Source organism: Paramormyrops kingsleyae, chromosome 6, assembly GCF_048594095.1.
Source record: "Paramormyrops kingsleyae isolate MSU_618 chromosome 6, PKINGS_0.4, whole genome shotgun sequence".
Classification (NCBI taxonomy): Eukaryota; Metazoa; Chordata; class Actinopteri; order Osteoglossiformes; family Mormyridae; genus Paramormyrops; species Paramormyrops kingsleyae.
In genome coordinates, this window is record NC_132802.1 from 5643279 (window position 1) to 5666813 (window position 23535).

At 44.1% G+C, this 23535-nt stretch overlaps 2 protein-coding genes across 2 annotated transcripts in view; one reads left to right on the top strand and one right to left on the bottom strand.

Moving 5' to 3' along the window:
* Positions 1–11358, top strand: zmynd12 (zinc finger, MYND-type containing 12). The gene is made up of 8 exons (XM_023841438.2): positions 1–278; positions 2224–2365; positions 3316–3487; positions 7504–7673; positions 7758–7880; positions 8077–8158; positions 8865–9010; positions 9637–11358. Exons 1-8 carry the CDS (start codon positions 166–168, stop codon positions 9766–9768), a joined length of 1080 nt encoding a protein of 359 aa, XP_023697206.1. The 5' UTR covers positions 1–165; the 3' UTR covers positions 9769–11358.
* Positions 10938–23535, bottom strand: part of rimkla (ribosomal modification protein rimK-like family member A) — a 20492-nt gene continuing 7894 nt past the window's right edge. The window contains exons 2-5 of the mRNA XM_023841437.2: positions 23032–23262; positions 22224–22310; positions 15968–16171; positions 10938–14872 (exon numbers count right to left, since the gene is read on the bottom strand). Of these exons, the coding sequence (XP_023697205.1) occupies positions 14394–14872; positions 15968–16171; positions 22224–22310; positions 23032–23262 (1001 nt within the window). The 3' untranslated portion in view covers positions 10938–14393. The remainder of the gene's footprint in view (positions 14873–15967; positions 16172–22223; positions 22311–23031; positions 23263–23535) is intronic.

Consider the following 23535-nt stretch of genomic DNA (forward strand, 5'->3'; position numbering starts at 1 on the left):
AACAGTTGGCTGCATACGAAACTCCCCAGTGAGGCTTCGCGATTTTCACGGAGACGTTAACTTGCAGTTGTTACCAAATAATTCAAAGCATTAGCAACAATTTCAGACATCGTCTTCACTGACGTGCCGCTCATACAGCCCAGGTAGCTTTCACTGTTTGGAAACATGTCATCGACAATTAATCCTCTCGCTAACCCAAAAGGAACTAAGAAAGTGTGCGAGCTGTGTGAGAAACCAGCGCACATTCAATGCACTGGCTGCCGAGTGACCTTTTACTGGTGAGTATAGATTCATGTCCGCGAATTTCGTATTTTAGTTGCCTGATTATCTAGGCTACATATTTTCACCTTTACATTTGGTTTTGCGGCTGTTTTCAGTTATGAGAAACGTCGAAAAGCTATTTTGAAATGAAATGAAATGATAAAATGTCAAATTACTAAAAAATAGTAACAAAACTAAAGCCAGCAGGTAGGGCGCCGCTAAGTGTAAAATTCAAACAAAGATGTGTCATACACCTCAGACACACCCTTACTGTTTCCATTATCTTGTTTTATATAAAGAGTAATTTGTGGTTGGTTCTTAATATATTTCGAGGTTCTTGCGATACTTAACTGGGTGTTTCATGAGACACCAGCAGATGGCGGTATGTAAAAAGGCACAGTAATCCAGATGGTCAGGAAAGCAGAGGAAGCCAAAATAAGTCTGAGTTCGGAAGGGAGGGTTCGTTGAGTTCAAACAGCTGGAGAGCAATTTATCAAGAAGGAAAGTTTGAGTTATACTGTAGAACTGTTTTTGCAAGAAACACGCGGCGTTATTAACCTAAACTTGTTTTGAAGCATCGAATTATTGAGAAGTAGGAGTACATTGGCGGCTCAGGTTGACAAACTTGAATCGAGCAAATATTAATATGCAGCAGTTTTATTGGTTCCGTTTTCCCAAATGGTTCAGGCTAAAACCAGACTCTATTAATTCTGTGGTGTTACACGCTTTCACCGTGCCTTACCACGACATCTCAACTAAGGGAAATTTTAATGGTAAAATCTGCTGAATATATGTAAGGCGATTTTTTCATTTTAAAAACAATGCAATGTACGTTGAAATGAAATATTGCAGAACTTAATACATATGAAAACGGATTTTCTAAGGGAAAGCGTAATTGTCGTCTCGTGATTCGTCGACCGCAGTCCACGTTCGCTGAGCCGAAACTGCAGGCAGCCAGCTGGAGGCGCGCTCCCTTCGCCCCGCGTGCACGCACTCGCACTCCGTCGGCTCGCTGCCGCCCGGATCTCGTGACCCAGCTCAGGCTCACTCAAGACGTGGCTGCTGTCCTTTGGCAGCGACCCAGGCCGCTGCGCAGAGAGCCTGGAGAAGCAAGTGCGCACGTTTCTGTGGGCTGCGGGGACTGAGAAACGAAGAACCAACGAACGAATATGGGGGCACAACTGTATATAATTTTTCAATCGGTAGAAAAAGTTGGACAGAATGAGAGATGTTGCTTTCTCTGATTCAGCAGTAATTGCAGCTTTCTGTAGGTATTTTCCAGAAATGTGGAATCTGTTCAACTGAATAATTGCTGGAAACTTTCTGAAATGCCACAGTGGTGTACGCGCCTCTAGTTATTTAGTATTAAAGCAAATACTTAACTGTTTGGTTATATGATCCGCCAGTACCTTATACAAGCAACGGATGTGGCATAAGTGGCAAAGAGTTACTTGTATCGTGTTGTATCATATGTGCTGCACAGGTGTTCATTCCTTTTTGTTTAGTGTAATAAAAGAACAAGCTATATGTAATGATTTATATTCCATGTGTTTTTGTGTGATCTGCAGAATGGTTTCCTTAATGTTTTTTAAGGACGTTATTTCAATATTTCATGAATATTTTATAAGTAGATGTATTTTAATATTTAAAGTATGTAAAGTAATGTTAATGTATTTTTGTTAACACTTAATTATAAAAAAATTTAACTAGTCAGTGTGTAAATGAAACTTAAGTCACTGATTGTCTTGACACTTTCAGTGGGTTAAACCAGGCAGTAACTGACAGTTTGCGGTATTCCCTCCTACCTCATTGCGGATTTTGAAACCTCGCTCCTATGTTTGAAACTTGCTACTTATCTTTGAGACTCGAGGACCTCAGTGTTTCAAACACGCAGCCACCATTTTTACGTTTCGTTCGTAGCAAAGCCGGATTTGGCTCTGACTTCCTGTCCTCTCACCACAGCAACACAGAGCACCAGCAGGCTGACTGGGCTGGGATCCACCAGAAGGTGTGTCAGCTGCTGGCCCCCCTGCGCACCCCCATCCCTTTCCATGTCCTGGGGGCGGAAAGGGAGCATCACAGAGCGCAGAGACTGCAGAGACAGGTAGCCCAGGCTGGTGCACATGCACAGTGACAGTGCACAGTTACAGGTGCCGATTCTGCCTCCATTTACACTTATGAGAAGCCACACATACTGTAGGAGGCACCTGCCCTCATGTATTTAAAAAAATGTCTATCACCTGATTTCTGCTAAGACAGAAACATGAACATTAAGTCATCAGTCACTCGTCTAAATTCATGTGTTTATCATGTATCGTCCCCTTTTGCATCAGATGATGTTCAGTATATTGCATAAGGCACTGTGTGTGGTGTCTCTGGGACAGTGGCCATATGGGGCTTGTGGGTACATTTTAAGAGGCGTACTTAGTGTTCCATTTGGGTAATTGTATGTGGAATGCTGCGGTCTGTATATATGATTTATACAATTCCTTGGTGAGACCTCACCTAGAATATTGTGTGCAGGTTTGGTCACCATATCTTAAAAAGGACATTGCGGCCTTAGAAAAGTTGCAGCGTAGGGCCACAAGAATGATTCCTGGTCTTAGAGGAATGTCATACGAGGAAAGGTTAGTTGAGCTAAATCTGTTCAGCCTCAAGCAAAGGAGACTGAGGGGGGACATGATCCAGGTCTATAAGATTCTAACAGGTTTGGATGCTGTTCAACCGAATAGTTACTTCAGCATTAGTTCAAATACAAGAACTCGTGGCCATAGGTGGAAATTAGCGGAAGAACATTTCAAACTGGATTTAAGGAAGCACTTCTTTACACAGCATGTAGTCAGAGTTTGGAATAGTCATCCTGATAACATAGTGCAAGCTGAATCCTTGGGTTCCTTTAAATCAGAGCTAGATAAGATTTTAACAACTCTGAGCTATTAGTTAAGTTCTCCCCAAGCGAGCTCGATGGGCCGAATGGCCTCCTCTCGTTTGTACAGTTCTTATGTTCTTATGTTCTTATGATGCCTGGCTGTGTGTCGGCGGTGGGAGCGACAGGAGCAGCTGATTGAGATCTCGCGGGCAACGGCTCAAAGGAAGCTCTTTGAGAAGAACCACTGGGAGGCTTTGCCGGCTGCCCAGCTCTGCCTGTGCTCTGCCACGGATGTTTACGGCCCCGGCGCCGTGCAGCTCGTCCCTGCCTACCTGCTATTGGCGGAAGCTAACATTGGTCAGTCCGCACCCTTAAAATACGTAGCTGGGGTAACTTGGTGGCTATGGATAGGGAAGATTCCGCTCTTGTATCATTATCTGAAGTTCTTCATAATGATAATAGCATCTTTAATTGATTAGAATGCAGCTCAGAGTGCTCCATGTTAAATATGAGTGCATTGTATAGGAATAAAAAGAAACATAATCAAAATCAATGAAATATCACAAAAAATGACTGTCAGTATGACCATAAATATTAAGTAAATGCAAGGTAAAGGGTGTGTTCTTAACTGTTGTTTTAAAATCTGAGGAGAACAGACATCTCTCATATTTGTGGTGATGTACTCCTAAGCTTAAGTGTATATAAAATAAATGGCTGTCAACTATTTTTATAAATGGAGAAATCAGTGTTATGTATACTTAGATGCTGCACGATTAGTACGTTTAAAAACCAAAGATGTAAAACGTGTTCTAAGGTTTACTGGCAGTTAATGAAGATAGATAAAACATTTATTTTTGTTATCACATGAAGGTCAAGATGATGAATGTAATGATGTGGCCAAGGAATGGGCAGAGTATAACAGTTTATTCTGGGATGTTTTGTTTTTCATTTGCAGACTTCACAGGTTTAGATGAGGATGGGTTTAATAAGACACAAAGAAATAAACATGAAAAAGCCAAGTAATGTGAGAAAGCAAACAAAAAATATCTTGGGTGTAGCAAAACCATGGCCTGGGATTGAGATTGTGGCAGGAGTTACGTCAGAAAAATTCATACAGCTGGTCTTATATTTTGTGAGAATGTGAGACAGGTGGAGCAAATTAACTGCCTGGTCACCTGACTAGGGTCAAACAAGCACCACAGCTTTCTTATGGTTTTCCAATTTAGCACACCTATAAATCTTTGTGTAAGCCCCTCTGTGCATGCTTTTAGGAAACAAATGATAACAGCTGTCATCTATAATGCATTATAAATACCTCCATAATGCATTATAATGGCTGGTATAAGAATTAATAAAGCATTATAGCATCTTCTATTCATAGTGTTGATTATAATACTTCATAATGCCAATGAAGCTCTCATCTATAATGCACTATAGGTACCTTCATAATGCATTATAATGGTCAATATAAGAATTAAGGATGCTCTGTACTGCATTATGAAGGTGTCTATAGTTCATTATAGATGAGAGCGTCATAAAGTACACACAATGCATAATAAACATAACTATAATGTGCCATGTTCATAATGCTTTATGAATGTATTATAATATGTTATGAATGTGTTCATAGATTCTTATAACAAGGCATTCACAGAAAGTGTTACCAAACTAATAGTTAAATGGTACAGGTAGTGGTAGTGACAATTAGTGTTTACGACTGTGACTACTATACACTCAAAGTCAACATTGATAAAAGTAGCGGTCCCAAAATAGATCCGTGTGGAGCACAATTTTTCTGTCTCACAGAGAAGAACCTGAAGCCAACTTTGCAATTCTCTGGACAGACCACTAGGATTTCTGAGGTTTAGCATACATAAGTACTGCTGAGTTGATAGTATGAAAGACAGCATTAAAATCAAAATAAACCAGAATGGAACATCTCAGGAAAGTTATTGTTATCCAGAAACTCATATATATTTAAAAATTTCACCTTTTCCAAATCCCACTGCGGAACATTAGGTGTATGCAGTGCAGGGCTTCTCTTTTCATGGTTTACGCAGGGATGGGAGCAGCACAAAGGGAGAGGAAACTTGAAAAAACAAAAAACATTTCTGGTGAAAGAGGAATTGACTACATTGTACCAGGGAACAGAGACATATTGTGACAAGAATCAACATGGCTTTGGTTGTGTTTACTGTGTCCAAGAAATAATAATGTGCATTAAATTATATTACTCATAGTTAGTCATAAATGAGGGACAGGCAGCAAAAACTGACACAAACAACCCCACCTGCCTCTCGCTCTCCATTTAGCTAGCCGTCCTTCTCACCCTGCCAATCTGTAAGTAAACCTTCAAAGAAAATGGGCTAAAGCACATGAAGAGCATTTTATTTATGAAATGACCTGCCTCTGGCTTTCTTCAAATAGTCAAAAACAGCTAAGGGAAACTTTAACATTTCGAAATTTATCTATATATTTTATGTTTACGTATTTAAATATTTATATTTTAGGATTGTTCTTAAGAGTGATCATTTTGAAAAGCATAACCATCTGCTTTTATTTCTGGTTGCAGCAGGATTATTTTTATTGCAATGTTCTAATGATTATGCAGTTTAATCTCCATTTGTCAGAATATTTCATTTGGTGATCTAGCTGCTTATCTGATACTTCTATGCAGAGTCCTTTTGACCAGTTAATGTAGCTGGATATTTAACTGGAAAATTTCAAGTTAGGTGCTTTGTGCAAGAATATTTCGGGTTTTAATGCTCTTTAACCACTACAATGTTTGGTGTAATGTGAAATCCATGCTTAAGTTCCCAGAGAAGGTATTTTAGTTTCTGCACTGTCTCATTCAGAAACTGGAACCCCTGTCAGCGTTGATGGTGAATGGCCTTTCATGTGGCACCTTACACCACACGGGCAAACTAATGTTTCCAAAAAGAAGCGGAGAGGGCGATCAAACCAAGGACATTATTTATCTCAGCTGTAACTTGTGTTTGATCATAAAATGGTTTGTATATAACTGTCAGTCAGGCAATGGGAAGATAATAAGAATTCTAATGTTCAGTCACACCCACGGCCCAGTGCTCCAGGAAACTCAAGGTAAACCAATCTCTTTGGATCTCATTTTGTTAAATTCATCTCCTCCCCAGGATTAGGAAACAACTCATTTGCACAGCCGTAGCGCCTTTTCTGCAGCTGTTTTGTAGGTACTGGGGCTGCCTGCACACAACACTTCTTTTAAGTGAAAAATGGCAACACCCTCGACTTCAACTCATGACCCCCTATGTTGATACCTGCACTCCCGCTCACTCTGGCATATGACTGCTTTAAAGTGACAAAGAACAGAGACTCCTTGGTTATGTAACTCACTTTTCCAGAGTGATTTATAATGAAGGCGTACTGACACGGTCAGTTTAGTAGCAACCGAAGCAAAATAAGGAAGCCCTGTGTACCCTACCATACCCTACCTCAGATCAGTGACAATATGAATAGAGAAATCTCCAGTCTTTGGGTATATTCAGTTTGCCATTTCACTTCAGCACGTTATTGAAGGGTGGCAGAAGAATGGAGATCGGTGGGATTTCTGCGATGAGCAAGTATAGAAAATGAGGGCCTGATAGGAATGTGGATAGTGTGTAAAATTCACCAGCGCTCTGCTGACTCAGTAACTGCAGAGTTGCATACTTACACTGGCATTAACCCCAGCACAAAAACTGTGAGCTTCATGGAATGGGCTTCCATGACTGAACAGCTGCGTGCAAGCCTCACATCACCAAGCGCAATGCCAAGCATCAGATGGAGTTGTGTAAAGCATGCCGCTAGACTCTGAAGCAGTGGAAACGTGTTCTGTGGAGCGACGAATCACACCTCTTTGTCTGACAGTCTGATTGATCTGGGTTTTATGGATGCCAGAGGAAAAAGTTACCTGCATGACTGCATTGTGCCATCTGTAAAGTTTGATGGAGGAGGGATAACTGTGGGGACAGTTTGGGGAAGACCTTTTTTCTGTTCCAGTATGACTGTCCCAGTGCACAGAGGCCTGACATCAATCCCATCAAACACCTTTGGGATGAATTAGAATGGAGATTGTGAACCAGGTCTTCATGTCCAACATCAGGGCTTGACCTCACAAATGCTGGCCTTGAAGGGGCAAAAATTGCCACAGACACACTCCAAAATCTTGTGGAAAGCCTTCCTGGAAGAGTGGCAGCTGTTATGGGTGCAAAGAGAGGACCAATTCCATATTGATGCCTGTGGATTTAGAATGGGATGTCGTGAAAGTTCCTGTAGGTGTAATGGTCAGGTGTCCCAATACTTTTGTCCATATAGTGTAGCTGCATTAATGTTAATGTGTGCTGTCACTGCACCAGGTCTTGGTAGGTTTTCCCAGGCAGAGGAGTACTTGGCCCAGGCGGAGTGGATAGTAATGAAGGGACCAGAGTGCAGCCTTGTGGTGCGTCACCAGCTCCACCGGAACCTGGGTCGGCTGCACGCTGCCACAGAAAATTTTGAAGAGGCCCTGTTTCACCTCGCTAATGATGTGAGTTAACATACAGGGGCCAAAAAAACATTCATGTACACAAAAACCCTGTGAGGTTTTATACGGTGTTGTTTTATCATACAGGTTTACTACGCCAGTGAAGAATTTGGTTTGGACAGCACTGTGACTTGTGGTGGCTACATTCTAATGGCAAATATATTTTTCAAGCAAAAGAAATATGATATTGCAATGTCCTTGTGCACTGAGGTAAGAGACGTGGGATGTTATGATAGATAAGAACCACTACATTTAGGCTTTTCTTAAAAAATATTTTCATGACCATGAAATGATGATGGATGGATATTCATGTATTTTTTATCATTGAAAATGCAGGTGTGTGTATTTTTTTGCTCACAGTGGTCTGATGGGAGTTATTGTGTTTCTTTGTTGTCTGAGCATGTAGGTGGCCAATACTTGGCACTCTCACCTGTACAGAATCCTAGACAGTCACATTCAGAACTACAGTTCACTTCACAATGCAATTGGTGGGTGAAATCTATACAAACTTTTCATGAGTAAATGTAATGATTTTTGTGCTTTAGCTGTACAAGTAACATTAACTAATACTAAGTATTTTAAAATGAAAAAATACATCATTTCGGGTGAGAAATTTGAAGGCATTTGTGAAATTCTTTTATATCTTTTAAAATTCTAAGCATTATCACCTTCTGGTAATTGCCTGTATATCCTTTGGAATAAGAGCCACCACAGGACACTATGTATCACATTTTTCTCCAAGCTGGGAGCAGATTTGAGCTCACACACAGATGGGTGACTAAGCCGGCTGATGATGGCACACTGCGGCCCACAGCGCGGCTGCATTTCTGTCATCTGCTCCCTGCTTCACTGAGGGGAAAAGCTCATTAAAAGCGAAGTGACCTTTAATGCCTGCACTTTAACTGGACCATACGCTGACTCACAGACACCTGGTCCAGCCAGTTCTTTTGGGCTGGACTGGCAGAGTGCTATGCAGTAATGTTCTGGGTCCTGTATTGTTTTAAGATAAATACATTTGTATTGTGTGGTGGAATGTGATTTGCATCATGTGTTATGTTCCCAATAGAATATGCTGATGTATTCATGTTCATGTACGTTGGTCGGCATATCGTGGTCAGTCACAGTATAATTAGCATGTAAATATGCATTGCAGTTATACGTTCGGATAGTGACACTGCTAATTGTGTGACGCAGATGAGGCCCAGCAGGCTGAAGCTGATCGGACACTGCAGTGCGTTTTGGAATTGGAGGAGCAGATACCGAAACGGGTCCCTTGCTTGATGGCACTAGCTTGCCATGCCCTGGCCATGCTCTGGCTTCTAGGCAACGATTTTGCTAAGGTATTAACCGCACTGCCAGCAGCACACTACCTCCTGTGCGCTCATGTGGGATTAGCGCTAATTGCTAAAGCTCAAAGGTAGGAAATCCCAGGTGCATCATGAGGTTTTCATGGGCTGACCTCGTAAATCTGTCAAGAGGTGCTCTGACTAATGTTTGTGATCTCCATACAACATTTTCAAGCTCCACGTTCTTCACACAATAATGGTACAGCACGGGCGTAAAACTTACATGAATATTCTTTGTCATATTTTCATTAGAACTACCTGATTAATAACCTTGTGATTACTTTAGTCACTATGTGACATAGTTTGGAAATAAGCAGTCAAATGTTTTGAATCCATGCTGACAAGCGGTGACATTAAAAGAGAGATTCTCCTCATAGAGTCCACATTGCATTTAACCGTCCCTAGAAACAATTACATGATTCTGACATGAGATGATCCATGTTTCATTCGCAGTGCATATCCCTTTGGGGCCGAATGTTGATTGATTCTTGTCTGTGCAAATATAAACTGGGTCCCTTTTGAGAAGTTCATTGGCAAAGTTCTTCTTTTTGGTTTCCACATCTACATGTCAGTGACAGATGTGGACTTATATCCCATCATACCCTTGTGTTTGATGCCAGGCAGCGGAGCTTGGTAGGAGGGCCCTGGCTTTGAGCCAGCTGGAGCCGGATTGTGGCCTGACTGAGCCCATACAAAGACTGCTGAAGATGTCTGAGGCAAGGGGTGGCCTGGAAGCAACTGGCATGAGCTGATCACCAGGGACCAGTGCCGCATTTGCAGAAATGAGCACCATTTACTCAATGGATCTCATTATCTAACACGATAATACTGTTCTTTGTAATTATACCCTAGATTTCCTTAGGCTTTCTACTGTTATTACTCAGTTAAAGTCTTTAATACTGAGACTCCATGAGGTGAATAGCATCAAATGAAGGTATACGTAGCAAAATCCATTAATGTATTTTAATTGCAAGGTTTGGTAACACTTAAGGCAGTCATCCATCATCTATGAAGCCATCTATTAATACCTTGATAATGCATTGTAATGGTCAGTATAAGCCATTACAATGCATTATGAAGGTATCTATAGTGCATTATAGATGAAAGCTTCATAGAGCATTCACAATGCATAATAACCAGGGCTACAATGGGTTATACCTTTTCATAAATAATTATAGCCGTATTTATACTTCATGAATGCGTTATAATGCATTATGAGGGTATCTGTAATGCATTATACGACTGCTTTAAGTGTTACCAAAGATTTAATGTAATGTTTACATGGTAATACAGGCCTAAAGTAAACATTTTACTATATATCCCATATTTTACTGTACATTCCATTTATGTTATTTATGGTAGTCACATCATTTGGTTCTGTAGCAAAATCATTTATCATCATTGAGATACTGATGAGCTCAGATCTACCCCTATCATATAGAGCCAAAATATCAAATTGAATTTCTCATGCAAGTATATGTAGTATATGTTGACATGGGATATACTGATTATTTTGTCTTATGTATGTCAGTGAAGTTTCATTTCATTGTGTAAATCCTAACCAATATCATATATTTCGATAATGGCTGCGGCGTTCAGATTGTCCTTTTCCCTTATGCCAGATTCATGTTACGCCACTCATTCACACCAAGCCAAGCAGCACTGTATTAGGAAGCAGCTTCTGCAGTGTACATGCGTTGCCAATGTAGAGTGATTGGGTACACTTAACAGTAGTGTGATGCACAATTCATTTCAGTATGCTCCAGTAAAGCATACAGCTGTACAAAAAAGGCTGAAGTAGTTACATTATCTCAGTAGCTGCTATTAAATGTATACCATTCTAAACCAAAAGGCTAACAGCTAATGGTGAGTCTTATTCCACATTAGAACAATAATTGGGGAAAAAAAACAGACATTCTGCTTTAGCTTTCATCAGTATGGCATTTTTATTTAGTCTAAAAAAGAAGGGTGTATTTACATACTTCGGCACAAATTAATCATTAAATAAAACCAGATATGGAATCCAGTTTGTAACACCATCAGTATTCTTAACATTGCATTGAGGATGAATAATTTAATCAATCTGTTACACCAGCGCCTGGAATGAATATTGCATTTCAACTTAATGACTAAGCCAAACGTCCATGTCATGGAGGCCTAATGAACAGGACCGTTACACTTGTGATGATGTGTTCCAGCTGACAAATGGAACCTCAAACTTAGTCTTATTCCCCCCAAACTTCAGTTCAGAGTAATATGTACAACTGGCTGTGAAACTGACTATATACTATATATAAATCATGTTGAAAAATAATTTACTGTAATATAATAATACTACTAGAGCATTTGGTGATTTTTGAAAGGTTTTTGGTAATTTAGAGTACTAACTGAAATTCAGCACAAACCGATTCATTTATATAAAATCAGTTCTTATGTAAATACATAGATACTTATGCTAATTTACCAAAACCAGAAACCTGTACAAATCCATGTACAAATGTTACTGGACCCATTTCTAACACATAAAAAAAAAACTATGTACTCTGACTGAAAATGTTTGTTACAAAAAAGTTAAAACAACATTACAGGAATGTTAACATGTTAATAAATACAAAAACGCATGTATTCTTGGCAAATGAAGAGTCTCTCCAAATACTTTAAATGAAAAACTGTGAACCCCATAGGCAAGCCTCTCTTAAATTCCCTTTTAACGTGTCTGTAGTTGTTATGATTTGTACAAGAATAAACTAGCAATGGTTAATAGGAAATATGCACAATTCTCCCATTATCTGTGGGAACAAAGGATAGAATCGACCTTCCACGCTGGATGATGTGTCACCAATTACTCTGAACAAGCCACCATCATTAAGGCATTCTACTTTTCATGCAATTCCAGACCTGGCTGCACTTACAAATAAATGGAATCTAGACACATGGGAAATTTCTTAATCGCTGCAGCACCTGCAGAAAAAAAGTAACAGTTAAGCATCAATCTAAGGATTATCCATAGACTATGTTTCAACATGTTTAAAAAAGCCCTAACAAAGGAAGGAAGAAACTTAAGACCACATTTAACACCACAAGGGTGAGAAATACATCCACGAATGCGGCTTGTGACACACAAGCTACAGCCAATGTTGCTGTTCAAATGCTCCCCCCCCCCTCCCCGGGGATTCTGTGCATGTTGGCTCAAATCCTCTGTGCGCGTCACAACAATGGCAAGAACCACACTTTCTTTTCCAAACCATAAGCGTGGCTATGAGCAGCCACCGCCTACACGTGACCACACTGTGAACACATCGTTGTAATCCAGAGAGTCGGCGTGTGTCCGATGACTGCCTTTGAGGCTTGCACTGCATCAGAGGGAGATAAAGCAATCCCACAAAGTTTCAGCTGGAATGTCTCAGGCTGAGACAGTACTGCACACAAGTGAATAACCTTTAAAAATGTACACCATAAATTAAACAGAAAAAAATTAACAGAGACAATAACGCATGTTAAGGAATGTGGTACACCGCATCTTTTTCAGAGACTGTTTGCACATTTGTGAATATTTTTTTAAGCAGATCTCTACCTATAGTGGACACGTCACATGCCTTGGGGGTTGGGAAGGGAGATCCAGGCTGCTTCCCCTGAGCTCAGTCCATGAACAAACAGCAAAAGAAAGTCCTCCCAATATTCAACAGTATACAGAGCCCATGTAAGCCGCAAACATCTTGTGACAGTCAAGTGATTAAGTGACATGAAGTCTAACTGCTCACAAAGTCCACTGTTGGTTTATTGTGTCAGTTTTGGCTAGGAGGCCATAAATAAATGCCTCACGAGTATCGACAACAATGATAACCACTTGTCCAGACAAACAGGAAGTGTTTTAGTGTAATGGCAGTTGAGGTTGACCACTTATGAGTTTTTTTTTTTTGTTGATGAAAATCTTTTGCCAAGAACTAACAAATGAGAAAATGTAGAAATGGGGCCCACTTGCAGCATTGTAAGAATTAGGAGTAACAAAAGGATACTTTGTTTACATTTTTATTTGCACAATAAGACCTGGTCAGTAAAAAAAAACACGTAGTTCCTCAATCAGATTTATACTTGGCCAGATAATCACATGGGACAAATCAATAAAAAACCCATAGTTGACACTTAAGTTTTTTTGTGCAGTGAGGATTTCTGTCTTAGCCAATGGCTAAAATTAGAGAATGCTGGCCATCAATTCAAGCAGCTTTGAACACTGCTCAGTAACATGAAGATAATTTGCATGATAACAGCATCCACCCCCATGCCTCAATGAGGCAGCAGCAGCTCAGGCTTGTGTGATCAAGAACATTTCAGTCCTTTAAATGTATTTCCTGGTGAATCAGTAAGGCAGTGAAAATTTAACTGAGGTATATGACCATAAGAACTGGTTTAGTAAAATTTCATATGCACATATCATGGCTGGTCTCTACATCCCTATCTGACAGTTATGTTTTGCTAAAAGTTCTTGCAAATCATTTACCTTAAAGTGCTTGCAATAAAATGATCATGAGCAGTTTCCGATGACTGACGGCTAAAGAGCGCTGGGAACTGTTTCCTTTCAAAGTTACTTTAAGTGTGTCATCTTGCTGGATTTAAGCCATTTCGAGCAATTTCTACTCAAGCTGTCTGCTAAAAGAAGAAAGATAAAAGGGAGGCGGAATGAGGCAGGGATCATCCCTTCCTGTCATCCTGCCACTATCTGGATGTGGATGTATCATTAGCTGGGACTTTCAGGAGTCCTATAGGGGGCACTCTTTATGAGTCCCCCCTCCTCTCACTGGAGGCCACGTGCGGCACAGGGGAGCGGAGCCAGCCTTCTGCGGGGGGGGTCATGCCACTGCTCCCACCCATTCAGGCACAGGGAAAGGCCATCAGAAAGCACTGCATTCCCACTCCAACTGAACCACGCTTCCCATTCCGGGCGTGTTTGGCACAGATCGGGCTCATTCCGCCTCCCGTCCTGAAACCATCCCAGACCTCAGAGATCACCTTCACAAGCCACTGAATTTAAATGCCAGTCAGGAAAACTAGTCTATACAAAGTCCATGGGGGCCATTTTACCAGGGATTGGGGGGGGGGGGGTTGTCAGGGGAGCAGCCTCAGATCTAGTTGTGGGTGGGGATTTGGGGGGGTAGATATGTCAGACAGAATGCACATGCGTGCTTGTGTACAGCATGCGTGTGTGTGTTTGTGTGTTCGAGTTTCTCACCCACGTTTTGCTGGGGCTGCGTGTGTCAGTCCATGTCTGCGCATGACACTTAGATGCGTGTGTGTAAACGAGTATGCATGTAAACATGTATGTATATGTGTGAGTGTGTGTATACACGTGCACTGTATGTCACTTGCTGCTGGACCCAGCTCACTCAGTCAACAGTTTGATCTCGTTGGCAAGGAGGGTGTTCATGTTGTAGGTGGTGTCGGGCAGGGCCGGGGCGGGGCCGTCGCGGCTCTCCGCCAGCTCCGGGTCGCTCTCGCTGGAGGTGGAGCCCACGCTCATGGTGCACACCGCCTCAGGCAGAGCGTTGGGCGGGGGGCACGCCTCTGGCTCACTGCTCGTCTCACTGGCACTGGACACCACCGACAGCAGTGACATCTTGCGGGTAAGGCGACTGGGCAGCAGCGAGAGGGCGTAGTCGGCCACTATGCCCGCCACGTCCATGCCGCACGCTTGGTCGAAGGCGATGAAGCCCACGTTGGCGTTGGCCTCGCACACCACGAAGGAGCCGTCGTTGAGCTGCAGCAGGTCGATGCCGCACACGTCCATGCCCAGGATGTTGGACACCTGCACTGCAAGCTGCTTCCCCTGCTCGCTCAACGGGCACATCATACCTACGCCGCCTGCAGGGGGCAACATTGTGCAGATCTTACACACTAATACAGGGTCCTTCCCAACCAATGCCATGATCTATTACACTGCTCACATACAATGGCCTTGGCTTTTATTTGGCATGGCTACATCGTAAATTTGATTACAGAAAAATGCTAAACGGCTGTTCCTCAGATTAAGGCCATACCGGAGAGACATGTACCAACCATATTTAATTTGGCTTCATTCACCTCCAAAAAAAATGGTTTTTAAATTGTTTCCCCCAAATCTCTCTCCCATGCCACATACAGATTCATACAGCTTTATAGCGTCAGATGAATTTGTGCGAGTTGGGAAAATATGATCAAAGACCACCATCCAATTCACTGTCCACTATAGTAATGAAAACTTGGGAATTAATAAGGATGCCACTTTTTTTGGTACCCCAATCCGATCCATTGAATATCTGCCATTCCTTTTTATAAATGTTTAAATATGCACACACACACGCAGTAGGCTTGGCTGCATTCTTCATCTGAGTAAGCAATTCTTCCATATGATGTTTCTACATGTGTCTAATTAGATTTGTTGTATTAAACGACTGTTGCTATTTCCTCTTGAAAGGATGGCATTCCAGACATTGCAGGTAGCTGTTAGGCTACTTTGAGTTTCCAATTTAAAGAATTTCCACAAGGCTGACATCTCGATTGTTTATAGTTTCAAGCCATGTGCCTCAGGCTTACTGCAGCATGTGACGGAACCTTACAAATCCGCGCAAGTGACGTGAATTGGGTGGATGCGGGAAATGAAACAGACTGGACTTTAGATCGGGCTGCGATAGCCAATACTGATCAAGTAAAAAAAAAAAGAATCTCAGAATCCCAGTGACCCCAGGACTGTGAGCAGAGATATTTAGAGGGAGTTTCAGAGGTACATCAAAAGGTATTGGCTAAGCTTGGTTGGTATAGGCGATAAGGTATACTACAAAATTGTGAAATCTTGGCAATAAAATTCCGAACATTATACCGCCACACCAGCCCAAACAAACCCCGAACGGCCCTCTAGTCAAACTCAAAGCACTGCGTCGCATGCAGCCCACGTGCACATGAGGAGACCCAGCCACTCACCCAGGGAGCAGTTGCTCTGCATGCGGCCGTCAGTGGAGCAGCGCAACATGGAGCCGATGACGCGCCCCCCCACCAGCACCACCCGCACATCCTTGCCGTGGGACTCCTTGACATACTCCTGGAAGAGGTAGGGCGCGTCATGCCGGATCAGGTGGCTGAGGTCCGTCAGGTGATGCTTGTCCCGGGCCAGGAACACAGCCTTCCCTGTGAGGGGGGGGGGGGGCGAATGTGTGTAAAGCCAGGCCAGATCAGCGCAAAAGCTGCGATGGCGGGATGGACTGTCACCCTGAGCATACCTGTCACCCTGAGCATACCTGTCACCCTGAGCATACCTGTCACCCTGAGCATACCTGTCATGCTCTTGTGCCTTTCCGTGTGTTTTGCACTGATCTGCCCTCAAAAATTCCATTCAATCAGGTGGCTCACACTCCAAATTGCTCTTCAGAAACATGACACACAGTTCAGCAGCAGAGTAAATCTGTGCCGTTCCAACGCTCTGCCCGTTTCGGTCACTGGCACCATGTAGACATCAAAAAAAGAGTAATGAAAGGACGGCAATCTGGCTAATTTTTCAGTCAAGGGCAGTCTACGTGAACTTTTTACAAGGCTTCTGTGGAAAGACATCCCAAATACCACCAGTCAATAAATGCTTGAATATACTATGTGATAGCCATGCATTTTCTATTTGTGTCCACAGGGGGTGTGAGGCCCACCCCGGGCAGGCCAGGGCACAAGGCTGGGGTACAGCCTGCATGGAGCGCCAGTCCATCTCAGGACACACACACAAACAGACAGACAGACCCGTACTCATATCTTAGTGGGGACCATCCATTCATTTCTATGGGCAACAATCCCATTCTAATCCCAACAATGACGACCTTAACCCCTACCCAGCCCCAACCTTAACCATAGGTAACCAAACAAAATACCTCTTGACATTTTTAGTTTCTTGATAACAATTGAATTTCCCCTTGTGGGGACTGAAAAAATCGTCCCCACATCATCAAAATAACACATTTGGTCCCCACAATGTAATGTATACCTGCCCCCCTGCCACAAAATTATACTTCATGGGCAATTTAGAGATACCTACTGGCCTAAATGCATATCGTTGGACTGCGGGGGACAGACACACAAAAAACTGTCCTCCCTGCGTCATGTAAACTCCAGCCAAGGTAGGATTCAAACCCCCAACCCTGTCAGTATGAAGCAGCAGTGCCACCCACTGAATCACCCGGAATAAGAAATGGCACATTTACCGGTAATTATGGCCCTCTCTTTGACACCTCACTAATAGCTGCATTTATAATTTTATAACCTTATTCCCTACATCAGTTTCTGCAGTGATTCAGGTGTAACACACCTGAAAATAACAGGCCTGCATAGTAGCGGCTCAACAGGAGTTTGGGTTCCCATCCTGGACAGAATTATCAGGAAAACGAAACCATATAGAGAAAATTAAAATAAAAACAGTTCATCAAAGAAAGAGCAGTGTTTAAATATAGCAGCCAGCAAGCACACTAAGAGTTAACAGTTTGTCTACTCTATGAGTAGAGGGTGGACAGAACAGAAAAAAACCTAAACCAGACCAACATTTCCCTGTATATTTAAAACGAGCTGGAAAAACACGTCTGTGCTGTATAAGAGCCTGAAAGGCCAGTTTCCGTTGGGCCCAGGAAAGGCAGCGCAGCTGCGTCACGCAGACTGTGGAGGGAAACGCGGCCACTGGCACTTGGTGAACCAGACGCCATGGCGACGGCCATGGCGGGGTTAAGCAGCGATGATGGCGAAAACAGACCACGATGGCCCTGGCGGCCATGATGGACCAGAATCGCGGCCTCTTGCAAAAATAGTGCGAGAGACATCCAATAGAAATGGGGAGAAAGGGCAGTCCCTAAAGGCCAGCCCCAGATATAACCCAACATACTGTCTGCAACCCCCCAACCAAGATTCAAACAGGGAGCATTAACAAAAAGGAAGAGAGCAGCGTTACATTAGTGTGGCAATGGTAATTTGCATAAGTGTCAACGCAGGCATCTTTCCTGAATGCAAGATGGAGACAATGACACAGCAAACTCTTGGGGGGTGGGGGGGCAGACCTAAGACAATGTATTAAGCTAGTGTGTGAAAATGGGCACCACTGAATGGAAGTTATAGATGAAATTAAGATCCCCCCCCAAGGTCATTTGTGTATCACAGCACACAGACCCCACTGGTAGCAGACATGAACACACAGGCTCTCATCTTCATCCTTGATAATCCCATGTGATCCAGGCCGGGCTGCTTTGGTCCTTTGCACTTCAGGGAACACAATACAAATGAAACTATGGGTGGGGTGAGCAGATTAATATCTGCACAGTCGTGGGTTCAAATCTCTTGGCAGGCTAAGTAGTCACATCACCACTGGGCTATTAAACAAAGCTCTGAATTGTAAGCAATGGTGGGATGTGGTGAGACCATACTCTCAGACCTGACCAGGAACATCTGCAGTGATCCACCACAGTCATACTCTCAGACCTGACCAGGAACATCTGCAGTGATCCACCACAGTCATACTCTCAGACCTGACCAGGAACATCTGCAGTGATCCACCACAGTCATACTCTCAGATCTGACCAGGAACATCTGCAGTGATCCACCACAGTCATACTCTCAGACCTGACCAGGAACATCTGCAGTGATCCACCACAGTCATACTCTCAGACCTGACCAGGAACATCTGCAGTGATCCACCACAGTCATACTCTCAGACCTGACCAGGAACATCTGCAGTGATCCACCACAGTCATACTCTCAGACCTGACCAGGAACATCTGCAGTGATCCACCACAGTCATACTCTCAGACCTGACCAGGAACATCTGCAGTGATCCACCACAGTCATACTCTCAGACCTGACCAGGAACATCTGCAGTGATCCACCACAGTCATACTCTCAGATCTGACCAGGAACATCTGCAGTGATCCACCACAGTCATACTCTCAGACCTGACCAGGAACATCTGCAGTGATCCACCACAGTCATACTCTCAGACCTGACCAGGAACATCTGCAGTGATCCACCACAGTCATACTCTCAGACCTGACCAGGAACATCTGCAGTGATCCACCACAGTCATACTCTCAGACCTGACCAGGAACATCTGCAGTGATCCACCACAGTCATACTCTCAGACCTGACCAGGAACATCTGCAGTGATCCTACCCACCACAGTCATACTCTCAGACCTGACCAGGAACATCTGCAGTGATCCTACCCACCACAATCATACTCTCAGACCTGACCAGGAACATCTGCAGTGATCCTACCCACCACAGTCACTTTCCACACTGCTGCCGTCTGGCAGGCGCTACAGAGACCTGTATTTCTGCATGGCGAGACTGCAGAACAGTTTCTACCCCGTGTTGGAGGACACTTTAGGCTCTTAATTCAGTCAGCACTTGCAAACAATACATACAGAACTTCGGGATATGAGAATAAACGACTCCAAACTAACCATTTGCATTGGTTGCACTGGTGCGCCTAACTTTTTCACATTTTCACAGCGCCTTTAGTGCCATAATAATACATTACAAGGTTACCGTTTTGTCATTTCCCATATATACTGATAGTTATGCAAGCGACTGTAAACAGGAACAAAGGTGCAGGAAAATGTCATTATTTGAATCACAGCCCAAACAAAAAAATTGCAAAAACATCATTCATTTTAAAACATAACTAGGCTGGTGTTTAAAGTGCTTGGCAGACTGAAAATTTCAAAAGCTCAAACGGCTCATAAATGTGTGATGCTCCCCAGATACTCATAGAAAGGGCTTCGCTCTGCTGCTGCCTGGCAGACGGGCTGGACACTCCAGTGCTAATACACTCGTCATGACACAGGACGCGTTTCTTATACAGCGTTACTGAAACTGTACATGTAGGAATGTTTCAAAGGTGTTTTTATTATTATAAATTAAAAAAAAAAAAATCACTCAATTAGCTTGATAGCATAACTGACAAGTTTTATTGGATTAATGTATAATAGATACTTTATTGATTGCCATGGGGAGATGGTCTTCACGCCTCCCTCAACCTGCTTTTTGCAGAGTAAGTTGTCTGCGAAGGGCAGCCACCCACAGTGGTGCCCAGGGAGCTGGAGGTTAAGGGCCACTGAGCCACATCCTGCCCTGTGCTCAACAGCGGCAGCAAGAGTTAATAAAATACACTTACATCAATGAATGTTAAAATGTTTTATTAATTATTATTAATTATTATTTTTAAACAGTTTACTTTTAGGGTTTGCTTACAAAGCTCTGGCTGGTCAGAATCAGTGTCGCATCTTGGAAGAGAGAGACAGCTGCGTACAGATGCTCTTCATTGATTAAGGCTCCACGTTCAACACCATCACCCGAAACAAGCTGGCCACAAAGCTGATTGACCTGGGCCCCAACACACACCTGTCTAACTGGATTCTGGACGTTCACACCAGCAGCCCACAGACTGCATGCTTGGGCAAGCACTCCTCCACTGTCATAACGGTGAACACTGGAGCACCACAGGCCTGTGTGCTGAGTCCTCTGTTGTCCTCCCTTCACACACGACTGTAAACCCATCCAAGATTCCAACATAATCAAGTTTGCAGACAACGCCACCATGATAGGCCTGATCTCAAGCAATGAGCCAGCCTATATAGAGAAGGTCAAGAACGCGACAGCTGGAGCCGGGACAACAGCCTCGCCCTCAAACCGAAGAAAACCAAGGAGCGGATGCTGGACTTAAGGAGATCGACATACATCAAAATCAGCAGCGAGAAGGTGCAGTCAGTACAGAACTACAGATTTCTTGCTCTCCATATCAGCTGGGGTCTTTCCTGGTCAACAAACACAACAGCCATGGCCAAAAAAGGACTTCAGAGGCTTCATTTCCCGAGAAGACTAAAGAAAGCACCAGCAACTTCCACAACAGCTGATGGTCAGCATCAGCAAGTGGGCCACGGAGAACATCCTCACATACTGCATCACAGTGTGGTGCCCAGGCAGCACCTGAGAACAGGAAGGTCCTCCAGAGCATCATCAAAACAGCCCAGGGGATCTCTGGCTCATAGCTTCCTACGCAGAAGGAACTCTTCAAAAGCTGCTGTAGCCGCAAAGGAAGATCTGCAGTGTTCCAACCCACCTCTTCACACTTCTGCCACCCAGCTAGCACTGCAGAGCCATATATGCCCACATGGCAAGACTGCAGAAGAGATTCTACCTCCAAGCTATCATACTGCTGCACTGGGCATGCCCCCCCCCCCCGTCACATCACCGCACTGAGCTGAACTGAGACGTACCCACACTACAGACATCATGCATTACACATGCTGAAATATGCACTTTAATTGTTGTGCCTCCTAGCCATCACACAATCACCCACGTTGACTGTATGACAATACTGCTACCACAGTCATCTCAGTACCTCAGGTGGGTTCTATGAAATCCATTATACTGTGTAATACTGTTGATCTTGATCATTATCCTGCAGTAATACTACAACTCTCAACCGATGCCTTTCCCAGGTGCAATAATTTATGTGCAGTATTTCTCTTATTTCTATAGTGTGTATCTGCATTTGTACATTGCGATATGCTATTTATTTCTTTTTCTTAAATTTTTCTCTCTCAGCCTTCTGCAGAATAATCCAAACATCATCTCATTCTACTCATGCAGTGACACCAAAGATATCTCTTATGTTGCATCTCTTGTACCACACCTTCCAAAATTGTCCCAAACAGTCCAAAGCACTTCTTCCACCAACTTCTCTGAAAACACAATATGCTGTAGCAGCAGCGTAAGGATATAAGGGCATGAAAACGGAGGCTGTGTGTAAAGGCAGCAAGGTAGGGGAGGTGTGCGTGTGTCTGTATGTGTGTGTGTGTGTGTGTGTGTGTCTGTATGTGTGTGTCTGTATGTGTGTGTGTGTGTCTGTATGTGTGTGTCTGTATGTGCGTGTGTCTGTATGTGTGTGTGTGCGTGTGTCTGTATGTGTGTGTGTCTGTATGTGTGTGTGTGTGTCTGTATGTGCGTGTGTCTGTATGTGTGTGTGTGTGTGCGTGTGTCTGTATGTGTGTGTGCGTGTGTCTGTATGTGTGTGTGTGCGTGTGTCTGTATGTGTGTGTGTGCCTGTGTGTGTGTGTCTGTATGTGTGTGTGTGTGTCTGTATGTGTGTGTGTGTGTCTGTATGTGTGTGTGTGTGTGTGTGTGTGGGGGGGGGGAGGGGAGGGGATCTGCCCACTGACCTCTGTGGCCACGTGCATTCTTCACAACGACAGGATACCCCAGGGGTTCTGCCTCGTCGATCATCTTGCGAAAGTTTTCATGTCCTCCTGGAGAGACACACACACACACATCCCATCAAACCTGCTGAAATACATACATATTTGTCATACACTATTGTCCAGAGCTATCCAATCCCATCCACCCTACTCTCGACCACTCCTCCTGGACAGGGCCGCAGGCTGCGGAGCTCCAGGCTGTGACCTCGCCCTCACCGGTTCAGCGTGGACAGTCAGCATGTTCTTAATGACATCAACCTCTTTCATCACCACATACTGACACATTCTCTTGTTTAACTTCTTGAAAGCCTTCGCTGGCGGCTAAAAGGATATAGCATGGGTCGGCCAAACCCCATAGCAGGAAAAGAGAGAGAGAGTGGGGGAAAAAAATAATAAAAAGCCTGCATGTGACAGGAACTGCAGCGTCAGAGGCATTTAAAAATCCAGCAGTGCAGCCCAGCCTCCTCTTGCAGTGGAGGGAATGCAAAGCGAGGGGCGTGGCCTCCAGGGAATGATGACACAGGCGCTCAATAAGCCCGTAAGAATGAGACGGACTTTTAGGGAGTGGGCTGCGAGGTGGCAAGCATCACTGCTGGGTTTGAGCCAGTGCGCAGTGAGGCAGCCGTGGTCCTTTTACTGAGCGACCTGGATAACGGCGTGGCTTCTGACTCGCCACAAAGGGACAGTGCGATGCCTGTGCCAGGCCAAATCTCTGCCCATCATTAGGACCCTCGCCCCGGACCCGCAACGCCCCTCCACCGGCAGAACTCACCATACGAGAAGGTGTCTGGCAGGGGCACTCCGTGGCCAGCCAGCTCCTGGAAGGTCCAGAACTTGTTGACACAGTTGAGGATCGCTTGTGGTCGGTTCACCAGCCGGCAGCCCAGCTTCTCCAGGTGCCGCAGCACGGTGATGTCGCTGTCTGACTGCACCCAGGGCGTGGGGACCCTCACCACGGCCACCTGCGGGTAGGATGTCACCGGCTCCTGCTCGACACGCAGCCCTGTGGGGGTAGGGATCGTGGGATCAGAGCAGCAAAGGCATGCATTACGGGCGACAGGAAGCAGATCGCCGTCACACTGCAGGATGCAGTGGCTCTCGGTCTACAGAGGACGATGCTCCGCTCGCCTTCCACACAACCTCCATCTGCAGGAGCCTCAGACCGACACTGGCACCCACCCCCCCCCCACACACCCTCCCAGTGCCATGTGCAGCTTTCTGCAAGGACGGGGGAGACTCTCCCCGGACGCCCCCCAGCCTCGCGCAGATGGCCAGT